The following is a 13209-nucleotide window of genomic DNA, read 5'->3' on the forward strand; positions in this document are numbered from 1 at the left end:
ACAAAAAGCAAAGTTGAAGAGACACCTCAGAGGGTACTGCGTATTTACCTGTCTCCTTCTGTAGGCAAGAGAAGGCCCCTACAGAGAAAGAAGAAGGAAGAGATGTCCCCTTTGTCTGAAGAAAGAAATATATTTAGTTTACGCTTTGTATTTGAGAGCCTAATAAATGGTTGCTCTGAGGTGTCTGTACACCGCACGGTCGGCCGTAGGGGTTTTGTGTATGCTGCTGCATTGTTGCATATACTGCAGCATTATTTGTTGAAATAATTAAATAATTTAAGTTATTTATTTATATTAGATTGTTATTTAATTAATTTAAAAAAATTTAATGATTATTTACTTCCCTTTCTCTTCACCGTTGGTGGTCTTGGGGTGTCTCGGCAGTGTCTGCACACCGGTTAACAAGCAATTTGTTTCTTCTGCATACATCTTCCTTGAATATTTTCTTGATAATATCAAGTAAACAAAAGAAATTATTATTTTTTAATTGAGAATAAAGTTTTATAGACGCAGCAGATAGACAAATATCTTGAGATAGAGAAGACCGCTGTCCCGCCTGTACATACCCCCCCACCTGTCTGTCGCTCTGGCTGAGGGGCCTCTTGGTTTGTTATATTATTTTTCGCGCATTATTAATCGTTTAATATAATTATGTGTTTGATTTAAGCGTATTAAAGGGGTATTTCAATTAAAAAACTAAACAGTGTAAGGGGAGAGAGAGCCCCCAGAGGCTCGCGTACACCGCACCGGTCTTTATAGCCTATAAAACTGCTTTTGTTTGCTGTTTCTTCCGTTTGAACTTTCTTCTTTTTCTCGTTTAAAGACATTTAAATAAAGAAATTTACATCGAACCCCTTCTGTTTTAATCTCAATATGGGGAGGCGGTGGCTGTCCTTTGTTGTAGGCGCCGCCTTAGCTGGCGCCCTGCTGCAGCCAGCAGCAGAAGCAGCAGCAGAAGCAGCAGAACAGCAGCAGCAGCTGCAGGAGCAGCAGGAAGAAGCCAATGCTGTCGATATCACTGCCTCTACATCTGTCGACGAAGATGATGTAGAAGCCCTTCCTCCTCTAGAAGTCTCTTCCGAGGAGATAGAGCACTCAGTGCACCATCAGCAGCAGCACAAAGCAGAGGAGCAGCTGCAGGAGCAGCAGCAGCAAGAACAGCAGCAGCAGGAAGATCAGCAGCAACAGCAGGATCAGCAGCAGCAGCAGGATCAGCAGCAGGATCAGCAGCAGGAGCAGCAGCAAGAGCAGCAGCAAGAGCAGCAGGAGAATGAAGAAGAGATGCTGCTTGGGGCTTTACGAATGGATACGCTTCTGCGATACATGACAGATATGCAGAGACGCTTTCTTTTAGCTGTACTACCTGATTCCTGGGCAGTACCTAAGTTTATCCCTTCAGCAAGCTCTGAATTAGAACAAGTACAGCGCTTCTTAAAAGATTTAACAGCAAGAGCAGGGGCCCCTAACCCTTCTGCTGTTTTAATTGAATTAGCAGAGACAGGAAAGCTGTCTTTGTTGCTGCAACAAAACCCTAATCTACCTGCAGCACTTAGAGATCTTATTGCTGCATGTGTGGGGCCCCTCAGAGGCCCTTTCTCTGTCTCTCTTCCTTCATTAGATTTTATTGATCTAAATGCTGTCACGCAATTATTTAAACTACCAACCGAGTTTGAATATCCGGTGTCTCCTGAGGGTTTGTCTTTGTTTATCCCTGTGGTAGTAAAGAGACAAGCAGCAGCAGCAGCAACAGCAGCAGCAGCAGCAGCAGATGAAGGACCAAAGACAGGAGACAGCAGTCTCCTTGCTAATATCACAGATATCTATATCCCCGTTGTCTCTCATCAAGGAGACATTCTTTTTGCTGATGCATTTACAATTCTTAAAGGCGTTCATCTACCTGCTAGACTTCCTCTTCAACCCCTCGCCACCTTCTCTGCCTATCAGGTACTACAAACCCTAAACCCTAAACCCTAAACCCTAAACCCTAGACTTTACTATTGTGCCTTTAAACCCTAAACACTAAACCCTAAACCTTAAACCGTAAAGTTTATTATTATGCCTTTAAACCCTAAACACTAAACACTAAACCTTAAACCCTAAACAAGACCTTAACCTTAAACCCTAAACCCTAAACCCTAGCAAGCAGGCCCCCAGTTAGATAGATATTAAAAGGAGACAGCAGGATGGGGCGTCCGCGTAGGGGAGGTTAAATAAAATAGCAGGAGGAGACAGGAGGAGACAAAAGGAGACAGTTAGTTGCTGCTGTCTCTTTAGAGACCACCCGATTAATCTACAGTCTCTTCCTTCTCCTCTCACAGCCTCAACTTTAATCAAACATAATACCTCAATAAATGCATGCATGCATAAATAAAATATACAAATGCTCAGGGAAGAAACAAAAGAAAAGAAAGGAAGAGGCGAGGCCAGGGCTGTGGAGGAGACAGTTATTATTAATGCTTGTTCGTAGTAGATGCATGCATACACCTGCATGCATGCATTGTTATTAGAGTTGTTTGTTTATTTGTTTCTTTACTTAGATCGAAGACACTTCAGGGCTGTGGGCAGCAGTAAAGGGCCCCGTACTTAGTCGGCTGTCTGTGCTAGGGTATGAAGCAGAGTCTCTCTTCGGCCCGGTGCTGAGCTTAGTGTCTCTTCCTCGCATTGCCCTGTCTCTAAATGGAGAGACAGCAGCAGCAAACGCTCAGCAGCAGCAGCAGCAGGATCAGCAGCAGCAGGAGCAGCAGCAGCAGAAGGAGCAGCAGAAGCAGCAGGAGAGCTCTCTGTCTAAGATAGTTTCTACTGTCTCTTCACAACTTAAACAGTCTCTAAAGAGTCTCCCTGAGATTGTCTCCAAAGAGACACATACACCCCACACCCCAATCTTTGCTGCAGAGACACCTGAAGACTTCCTTAACCTCAAGTTCCTCAACTTCACTCTCCCTATTGTCGGTAAGATAAAACAAAAGACAGACAGAGACAGAGAAGGAGACAGAAGGAGACAGACAGAGACAGAGACAGGGACAGAGACAGAACCAAAGCCGTCTGTCTCTGTGTTTACCTCGCTGTTGCTTATATCTCTATATTTATATCTTTATCATTTCTGTCTATAAATTATACATATATTATACATGAATATATATATATATATATATATATATATATATATATAACTATATATATATTATATGCAGATGCGTCTCTCTCTGTCTCTATTACTGTCTCTTAGCGAGTGTGTCTGAGCATACCCTTATTGAAAATTTATTATTGTTTGTTTACCTCTTTGTTATATGTCTCTGTCTGTTGTAGGGGTCCCCCGCGAGCTGGCACCGGGTGTCTTTACACCTCTGAAGTTCTTTAGTCAGTGCAGCAGCAACGACTGCCCGCTTGGGCTGTCTCTTCCTTCCTTCCCCACGTTTCTAGTGTCTCCTGAAGCAGCTGTCTCTAAACTGCAGCAGCGCGTAGAGGTGCTTTCAGCAGACCTCCAACAAGCAGTTGAAACCCTTAAACAAAAAATTAACTCTTCTTTACCTCAAGGACTTGCAACCGCTGCAGACCCTCAAGGTAAACACTACCCTCTATGCTCTATGGCCTAGGGTTTAGGGTTTAGGGTTTAGGGTTTAGGGTTTAGGGTTTACCAGGAGGGCTCAGCAGTATGCAGCATACCCTGGTGTTTGACACCGCTTCTCAAACTCCTCACCTTTGAACTTTACTTGCTTCTACTACTGCTGCTGCTACTGTATTGCTGCTGCTGCTATTGCTGCTGCTGTTGCTGCTGCTGCTGCAGGTGTGTCGGTGGATGAGGCGCTGAACGCTGCTTTGAATCTGTCAAGCACTCTGCAGCAGGCTGTGAATATAGCAGGAGACAGAGTGCAGAGACTCTTTGGCTTAGACTCCCCAGCAGCAGCAGCAGCACCTGGTGAAGGAGAATCAGCAACAGCAGCAGCAACAGCAGCAGCAACAGCAGCAGATATAAGAACTGAAGAAAATGCAGCAACAGGGATATTAGCTTCTTTATATAGACACAAACCACATGAAGAAGATGCAGGCTTATTAGCCCCAAGAAGGAGACTCCAGGTGTATATACACCTCAACTAACTAGCCCCTCAAAACCCTGCTGCAGCTGCGCATACACCTCAACCCCCTATCCCCTAAACCCTTAACTGGAAACCACTCGCATGCAAACCCTAAACCCTAATTAGAACGCTCTCAAATCTAAACCCTAAACCCTGAACATTATTATCCCTTCATTCTTACTTCTAATCTCCCTGGGCTCTAGACCCTTCAGTCTAAACCCTAGACTCTAAACCCTAAACCCTCGATTATACCCCTTGCACTGTAAACCCTCCACCCACTCCTGTAAACCCCTAAAACCCTAAACCCTAAACCCTAAACCCCTAAAACCCCTACAGCCTAAACCCTAAACCCAAAACCATAAACCCTAAACCCTAAAACCCTAAACCCTAAACCCTAAACCCTAAAACCCTAAAACCCTAAACCCTAAACCTTAAGCCGTTTGTATATGTGTGTTAGGGTGGATTGATTGATTTGCCGCTGCTACGCGGGCCGTTTAATTTGTCTGGGTTTGAGTTGGGGGGGAGAGGGAGCATTGAGGATTTATTATCTCTTAAAACCCTCGCTGGTGCAGTAGAAGGTTTAGTGCTTCCTGAAGGAGAGCTGCTGCAGCAGCTGTCTCCTGAGCTGCGAGAGAAGAGCTTAGGGTCTCTCTTTGCTGCGCAGCAGCTACCACAGACTCTGCTGCAGCAGCCTATGGGAGCTCTCCTCAGCAGCAGCAGCAGCAGCAAAATACCTACATCTCTTCTTCATATGAATCTAGGAGATTTTCTTAGTCTTTCTTCTTCTATTGATGACTTTCTTAAAACCCCTTTGTTACAAATACCCCCGCTGCAGCAACTCGTAGAGAGGGGGCATCAGCTGTCTCCGTGGGCAGCAGCAACAAACAGCAGCAGCAGCAGCAGCAGAAGCAGCAATAACCATCTCAGGCAAAGGGAGCAGCACCTCCTAAGCACAGCGGGGCTTCTCTTCTAAACCAACACTCACAAACCCTAAACCCTAAACCCTAAACCCTCGGCAGCAAACGCAGCCACTGACTCCCCTGCAGACTCTTTTTATTTATTCACTCATTTTTGGTGCTTGCAGCGCAAACCCTAAACCCTAAACCCTCGGCAACTGCAGCCAGCAGCATCAGCAACAACAGCACAAACAGCAGCAGCAGCAGCAGCAGCAGCAGAAGCAGCAACAACAACCTCAAGAGTATGCTGCAGTGTCTCCTGTCTCCTCAAAGACACAGCCGAGGAGACAGTAGCATAGAGGCCCTTTAAGCTTATTTACAGCGATAATAATAATAATAAGTAAATAAAAAAATAAAATAAAATGAAATAATAGGAGACAGAGAGACGCCAACTGGACAAGAGACAGAGACAACTGCTGTTTGTGTTACACCTCAGTTTTAATATTATTATAATATTTTATATACACTCCTCAGTTTGCTTTCTTCTTTTGTCGTTTGCTTCGTACTCTTGCCCCTCTAATCCCTAAACTAAACCCTAAACCCTAAACCCTAAACCCTGGGGCAGCCACCCCAGTCTGAACTTGCATGGGTGCGTAACCGGAGATGTCATAAGAAAACAACAGAGCATAGACAGATAATATAATATATTATATATATATAATTATATATTATGCATATATATATTATTCATACACATTTGTATGTACACATATATCATATACAGTTCTATATATAATATATATACATATAATACATGCATGCATATGTTTATTATATATAATTATTAATACGAACGAAGCCCTAGGTGTTGGTTGAGAGTGTTTGTTAAGCTATCTTCTTCAGGTGTATAGGCACCTCCTCCAATTCCTTCCTTTATTTATACTTCAAATAGTCTTTAAAAATTAAAAACTTCGAAAACAATTCAAGCAAATAAACAAAACATAAGGGGGGCCCCCTAGGGGGGCCTCCAAGGGGGCCCCCCAGGGGCCCCCTGATACTGTTGGGGGCCCCCAGGCCCTAAGAAGGGCCCACAGCATCAAGAGTTATAAAACCCCATTGAATTGTTTTTGTCTCTTTAAGAAGTGCAATATAATACACCCTCTGTTTATTATTATTACTATTATTATTATTATTAATATTATTAAGGGGGCCCCTCTCATTGTTGCTGGGGGCCCTCCTTTCTTTTTGCTGCTGCTAATGTTTTTTACTCTCTGGACCTTTGGGGGGCCCCCAGTTGCTCTCACCTCTACGACTGTCTCTCCTTCTGCAGCTGTCCCTGGGGGGCCCCCCGTAAGGGGAGATGCTGAGGATACACCTCAGGGTTCTTATGCTGTTTTCGCTGATGCAGATGGAGACCTTGAACCCCCTAGATGCCGAGGCCTCCCAAGGGGCCCCTCGCGCGTTGGGGGGCCCCCTGGGGCCCCTGGGGCCTCCCAGAGGGCCCCTGAAGAGGAGAGCTCTAATGGGGGCCCCTCAAGAGTAGTAATGTCCTCTACGCTGGTTTTGAGTAAAGAGGAGTTAACGAAACAGCTACGAAGAGGAGCTCTGGATTACTTTTTTATTGTGCAGCAACAGCCTAAAGATATCAAAAGGGTAGGGAAGGGCCTCTGGCCTGCTGCTATCACTTTGGGGGACTACCTTCTTAATAATACACAACTCTTTAGGGGCCCCCCTAATTGCTGCAGCAGGGGGCCTCCTAGTACATGCATCAGGGGGCCCCCACATGAAGGCAATCCTCTCGCTACACCAGAGGCCCCTACTGGTTCAGTGGGGGGCCCCTTGGGGGCCCCTGAAGAGGTCTCCTCTGGGGCCCCACAGGGGGGCCCCCAGGGGAGCCCCCCTCAAGCACCAACGGGGGCCCCAATAGAAGACCCTTGCAGAAAGCGAAGGGTTTTTAGGGTCCTCGAATTAGGCAGTGGCGTTGGCCTCATGGGGCCCCTCTTACGTCGGCTGCTGATCCGGGAAGCATTAAGAACGGCCCCCATGGGGGCCCCTGGGGGGCCCTCTGTGGGGGCCCCTGGGGGGCCCTCTGTGGGGGCCCCTGGGGGGCCCCCTAATGGTCTCCCTGGAGGACTCCCTGGGGGGGCCCCTGGGGGCCCCTGTAGGGGGACCCCTGTGGGGGCCCCTAAGGGGTCTTCTGTGGGGGCCCCTGGTGAGGCCGCTGAGGGGGCCCCTCGGGGGGGCCCCTCAGATTCTTTGTTAGATTTGTGTGTGGAGGTATATTTGACTGATTTGAATGAAGATGCCCTGGAGATATGCGAGAAGACCCAACAGGTGGATCAGGAGCTGCTGGGGGCCCTCTTAAAGAACTTCTTTGGGGGCCTCACCCCCCAGAATGCTTGTGGGGGCCCCTGCGGCCATAAAGAAGTAGTAGAGGAAGCATGCAGTAACGAGAGGGGCCCCTCAGGGGGCCCCTGGGGCCCCTACGTGAAGGTCTATGTGAGGAGACTCGACTGGGAGACGGGGGGCCCCTGGGGGCCCCTCTCGTCAGTGCGCTATGATGAGGGTACTGAGGGGCCCCCTAACTCGGGGGGGCCCCTTCCTCGGGGTCCCCCTGAGGGCATGGGGCCCCCGGAGGCCCCTATTGGAGACCGTTTTGATTGGAGAGAAGAAGAAAAGGAGACACTAAAACAAAGAGGGGCCCTTGACCTCATTATTGCATCCGATGGTCCGCAGGGGCCCCCCTAACGCACATTCAGCACAACACATAATAATTATAAATATACACGCTGCAGCAAATGAACCCATACAATAAGCAGCAGCAGCAGCAGCAGCAGTGTGGAAGCAGTGGGGGAGGGACGGCAACGTCTCTCTTCTTCCTCTTCTTGCTGCTGCTGCTGCTGCTGTTTCTGTTGCTGCTGCTGTTGCTGCTGCAGCAACGAAGCTGCATGAGTAGCTTTGGTTGCTGATTGATGACTGGGGAGACACAGAAAAAAGCACTTCATTCCACTCGTGTTTGTTTGTTTGTTTGTTTGTTTGTTTGTTTGTTTGTTTGTGAGTTGGTTGGGGCTGCATGCGTTTCGTTTGTCTTTGCTGTGGGGTTTGTCTTTGCGTGTGCTGCAGTTATATATGGCTTTCACTCTAACAGCTACTTAGCTGCGCTGCTGCAGAGGTTGCTGGTGCTGAATCCTTCCTGCTGCTGCCTGCTCGCACACTGCAGGAGGCTGGGGATCGTCTGCCCCACTTCATCGATCCCCGTCGACGTCTTTGCCGAAGATTTCTGGGATCGCTTCTGCACGCTCGACCCCACACTCGATCCCACGCTCGATCCCGATCCCGCACACGATCCCACAGTCGATCCCACAGAAGATGGACCCCCCTTCCAGCTGTACGCACACCCGAAGCCGCCGGAAGCTCTGACATTCGCTGGGATCGTCGATCCCACAGAGCTGAGCTCAGCCTTTTCTGCTCTCACAGGAGGAGTGGGGCCAGCCGGGAAGCAAGCACCTCTAAAGGATGACGAGATGTTGCAGCAGACCACAGAAGGAGCTGTTCCTGCTGCAGCAGTTGCTGCTGCAGTTGCTGCAACTCCTGCTGTTGCTGCAGAAGCAGCAGCAGCAGCTGCTGCTGCTGCAGAAGAAGGGGCCCCGTTTATGCTGCGACCCTGGGAGACGCAGAAGGAGGCAGCAACCCAGGGGGAGGTGTGGGAGCTGCGTCTGAGGCGATCTGTTCTTCATAATTTGAGGAAGAAGATAAATAAATAGAATAAATTAAATATATAATTATTACAATAAAGTGTTTTGAAAGAAATAAAACAAAGTTATTCAACAGCTTGTTTAGCCCCGCCGCCTTAAGCGATCGATCCTGCGCTCCTTTGCGGGCAGCAAGAATGTTTCTTGCTGCACACTGCTGCTCTCAGACTTAGTTTAAGTTCAGAATAATATATTTAAATAATATATTTTAATTAATTTAATTTATTTCAATCGAAATAACTCAAACTCCCACCGCCCAGCTATATGCAGCGAGCAGCGGGGGTCACTCGGGGCCCCCTTAGCCTCTGTAGAAGGAGGAGGGGGCGGCAGCATCTTTTGAAGTTATTGCGGTTTATGTTTTAAATTAAACAATTAAATATCTTTATAATTCGTTTTCTTCATCTTTTACATATCCAGACGCCCTCCTTTCCCCAGAAGGAGGGCCTCAGCTCCCGCTTCTGTGGCGGGTGGCCTCCTACGAGCATCCGAGGGTTTAGGGTTTAGGGTTTAGGGTTTAGGGTTTACGATGGCTCTTCAGAGTTCGGCTCAGGCCATGTATGCTGCCCTCTTCAGTGGGGAAGCGATGCGGGAGGCCTTGCAATGGTGTGTTTACCCCGTCAGAGCAGCAGGCACCTCCATACCTCTCTCTGTCTTGCTATCTTCTTTAACCTTTCAGCTATTTAGTTAAGAAATAACCTATTATATCAACTAGTCTAGCACTGGTGTTGAATGGGATTGTCTGGGAATGCCTGGGATCGCCTGGGATCGCTTGGGATCGCCTGGGATCGTCTGGGATCGACACCTGCTTGTTGCTCGCTTCGCAGGGAGGAGACTCCCCCTAGGCCTTCTTCTGCAGATCCTTATCTCACTGCATACAGAGACGACTACAGAGGGCACACGTGGATGGCTAGCTGGACATACACCCCAGCTAGCCAAGCACAAACACAACGAGAGGCCCCCCCACCAAAGACACGCAGGCCGGCAGATGTACTCTTTAACTCTTTATGCTGCTGCTGCTGCTGCTGCTGCTGCTTCCTCTCTTGCTGCTGCTCCTCTGCTGCTGCTGCTGCTACTACTCCAGTTCGTATTGCTCCTGCCGCTGCAGCAGCAACATCGGAGTGTTGCTGCTGAGGCTCCAACCGCTGCTGCTGTTGCTCCTGCTGCTGCTGAAGCTGCCCCAGCTGCCATTGCAGCAGATGTTCTCTCGATGTGCTGCTGCCGCTGTGCTGCTGCTGCTGAAGTTGCTGCTGATGCTGCACCCATTCCTGTTCCTGCTGATGCTGCTGCTGCCGCTGTTGCTGTTGCTGCTGCTGCCGCTGCTGCTGTTGCTGCTGCTGTTGAAGGTCTCCCAAGTAGTCTAGGGTTGCGAGCACTGCCTCGAGAGCAGCACAACTGCTGTGCATCCTCTGCTGCTGTTGCTGCTGCTGATGATGCTGCTGCTGCTGCTGCTGCTGCTGCAGGCGACTCTCTGCTGCCCTTCTGGCGCGCTGCAGTCTTCTGCCGATGAAGGCAAGAAATTCTCTGAGGCTTAAAAACCCTAAACCCTAAACCCTAAACCCCAACAGTTGCATGCTTTAGCACCGCTGTAGCCCCGCTGCCCTCTGTCCCCTCCGCGTTGTTCCTGCTGCTCCGATTCTTGCTATTGCTTCGTTGTTGTTGCTGCTGCTGCTGCTGTGGTTGCTTCTACTGCTGCTGCTGCTATTGCTATTGTTGGTGGCTCTGCTGTTGATGCTGTTTCTGCTTCTGCTTCTGCTTCTGCTTCTGCTGCTGTTGTTGGTCTTGTTGCGCTTGCTGCTGTTGCTACCATTGCTTCGGCTGCTGCTGTTGTCGTTGCTGCTGCTGCTGCAGTGTCTCAAGAGTACTGTTCGTTGGCTTACCGTGAGGCCTTAGAAAGGATGAGGGCCTCCAGGGGCCCCACAGCCCACTGCATGCAAACAGTGACAGTGGGAGTCGATCGGGGAGGAGACGATCCCCAGCGCCCTTGCTGCTCCCTGCATGCGTCTTGCAGACAGCAGCAGCAGCAGCAACAAGAGCAGCAGCAGCAGGTAATGGACTGGAGGCCTTCCTGCCTCTGCCGCAGCTGCCGCCGCTGCTGCTGCTGCTGCTGCAGCAACCCGGGCCTTTCACCGTTGCAGCAGCAGCCCCTGCATCACACTCGTCGCTTTGCTTCAGCAGCAAGCAGGTCCCCACAGGCACCGCAACAGCAGCAGCAGCAGCAGCAGCAGCAGCAACAACAGGAGGTTCGCGTGCGAGGGTTTCTGCCTTCAAGAGGGGGCCTCGGAAGGAGACGCAATGAAGCTCTGCTGCAGCGAGTGGGGGGCGGCTATCAGCTGTATGGGCCCATCCCTTGGGGCCCCTTTAAGGAGACACATGCTCAAACCAACACACCAGTAAGACAAACCCTAAACCCTAAACCCTAAACCCTAAACCCTAGTTGAAGGACGCCTGGGGCAGGAGCAGCTTGCGCTGCTCTTCCGTTTGCATGCAGCTCGACACCACAAGACATGCTGCTACCCAAACAGCAACAACTGCAGCACCAGCAGCATCAGCAGCAGCGCAGCAGCAGCAGCAGCAGCAGCACTGCGAGTCTCCGTGCCGCAGTATGATGCGCAGCAGCAGCTGTCGGGGGCCCCACCTTTCAGCTGCTGCCTGCACCAAGCAAAGGGCCCCTGGCTTAGAGATAAAGTGGAGCAGCAGCAGCAGCAGCAGCTGCTGCTGCTGCTGCTGCTGTACCTCAGGGGCCTCTGGCTCTCGCGACCTGCACGCAGGGGGTGAGGGGTATTCTCTTACAACCCTAGCAGCAACAGCACCAGCAACACCGCCAGCAGCAGCAGCAGCTGCTGCTTCTGCTGCTTCTACTGCTGCTGCCGTTGCTGCAGGGAGACCCTCCCTTGTCCTTGAGCCAAAGCAATATATCAGAGCAGCAACGGCCTCTGCTCGCTGCTGCAGCGCAACGCTGCCGCGAAATAAACGGCAGCAGCAAACGGTGCAGCAGCAGCAGCAGCAGCAGCAGCAACAACAGTCGGGCGGCAGTAGCTGCTGCTGCTTCGCAGCACAGGGGCCCCCATTCACTCTTACGCAGCAAACAACTGTGAGGGGAAGAGACAGCTCAGGGTCCAGGGGGCCCCGGGGGCCCCCAACTGGAATTGTAAGGGGGGCCCCCAGGAGGGGCCCCAAAGGGACAGCAAAAAGGGCCCCCAGGGGGCCCCCATCAAGGGGGGCCCCCTCTGTGCTGCAAGGGTATGCGGGGGCCCTTCAGAGTAGATTGCCGTCTCAGCCTAGACAGACAAACACCATGAGCCCTAAGTAAGCAACATCGAAAACCCTAAACCCTAAACCCTAAACCCTAAACGCTAGAATATATACCCTAGACCCTAAACCTTAAACCTTAAACACTAGAATATAAACCATAGACCCTAAGCCCTAAACCCTAAACACTAGAATATAAACCCTTTACCCTAACGCCTAAAACCTGAACCCTCAAACTTTAGCCCTGGACCCTAAACACTAAACCTCGAATTTCAAACCGCATACCCTAAACCCCAAACCCTAAACCCTAAACCCTAAACCCTAAACCCTAAACCCTAAACCCTAGAGGGTGGGTGCTTGATTTATTGCAGGCCTAAGGCGTGGTGCCCCCACTGCGGTCGGGCCCCACACTTAGCTCCCTGCTCCTCTCACTCATCACCTCCAAAAGATTTTCTTTGGGTTTTCCCGAGCAATTGCAGAGAGCCCTGAGTTTAAAGAAGGACATTTAAGCTGCTCTTACTGTCTCCTAGAGATAGCGGAGGCAACATAACTGCATGCATGCACACAATGGGGCTTTCATGCATAGAATACAAACGAAAGAAGAAACCCTCTAATGCCAGAGAGACCCCTAATCCCTAAACCCTAAACCCTAAACCCTAGACAAGGGATATATGCACTGAGGGTTTCGAGCAAGATATACAAGTTGGGGGGCCCCCATTTAAGAAACTTGAGGGTTTAATTTTAACTGCGAGAAATGCAAGAGGCAAAGAGGGGCCCCCCTCTTGCTCTTGTTGCGGCCCTCAGAGTATATGCATATTCTCTGCACCAGACTAAACAGGTTTATAAGTTTGTTTTGATTGAAAATAAGCGAAGAAAAGGCGAAAAAAAACAAAGAGATAAAGAGGCGTCAGTGGGGTCCCTTGGGGGCCCCCAGGGCCTCCAAGCGACCCTTTAATACATATGGGCCGCTCAAAAGCTTGAAATAAGAAGGAAATAAGTTAAAAATATAGAAGGAAAGACAAATAAAATATTTATTTAATTAACAATAATTAAATTAATTGTTTACTCAGCCGTCAGAGGTGCTGAGGAGCAGAAGAGCCAGCGTGCAGCGCCCGGTGGTGTTGCGATGGCTGTATGATTGTTTTAGGGGTTTTCTATGAAAATAAATTAAAAATAAAACCTTTTATGCATTATTAATTATCTTTTTATTCTTTATATTCTAAAATATTGTAAAGAAAG

General features: G+C 49.4%; 3 protein-coding genes across 3 annotated transcripts; 2 read left to right on the forward strand and 1 right to left on the reverse strand.

Moving 5' to 3' along the window:
* Nucleotides 1-873: 873 nt before the first annotated feature.
* On the forward strand, nucleotides 874-3703 carry EAH_00003370 (hypothetical protein, conserved; the record flags this gene model as incomplete). The annotated part of the gene is made up of 4 exons (XM_013397475.1): nucleotides 874-1944; nucleotides 2538-2949; nucleotides 3307-3561; nucleotides 3639-3703. The coding sequence occupies 4 exons, from the start codon at nucleotides 874-876 to the stop codon at nucleotides 3701-3703; spliced, it is 1803 nt and encodes a 600-aa protein (XP_013252929.1).
* Nucleotides 3704-6226: 2523 nt separating this feature from the next.
* On the forward strand, nucleotides 6227-8733 carry EAH_00003380 (hypothetical protein, conserved; the record flags this gene model as incomplete). Its single annotated transcript, XM_013397476.1, has 2 exons — nucleotides 6227-7697; nucleotides 8093-8733. The coding sequence occupies 2 exons, from the start codon at nucleotides 6227-6229 to the stop codon at nucleotides 8731-8733; spliced, it is 2112 nt and encodes a 703-aa protein (XP_013252930.1).
* An 872-nt stretch (nucleotides 8734-9605) lies between these two features.
* EAH_00003390 (hypothetical protein, conserved) lies at nucleotides 9606-12406 on the reverse strand (the record flags this gene model as incomplete). The annotated part of the gene is made up of 6 exons (XM_013397477.1): nucleotides 9606-10248; nucleotides 10599-10712; nucleotides 11357-11677; nucleotides 11800-11999; nucleotides 12249-12256; nucleotides 12403-12406. The coding sequence occupies 6 exons, from the start codon at nucleotides 12404-12406 to the stop codon at nucleotides 9606-9608; spliced, it is 1290 nt and encodes a 429-aa protein (XP_013252931.1).
* Between the last annotated feature and the right edge of the window lie 803 nt (nucleotides 12407-13209).

Source organism: Eimeria acervulina, genomic scaffold (assembly GCF_000499425.1).
Source record: "Eimeria acervulina Houghton genomic scaffold, Eah_scaff12, whole genome shotgun sequence".
Classification (NCBI taxonomy): domain Eukaryota; phylum Apicomplexa; class Conoidasida; order Eucoccidiorida; family Eimeriidae; genus Eimeria; species Eimeria acervulina.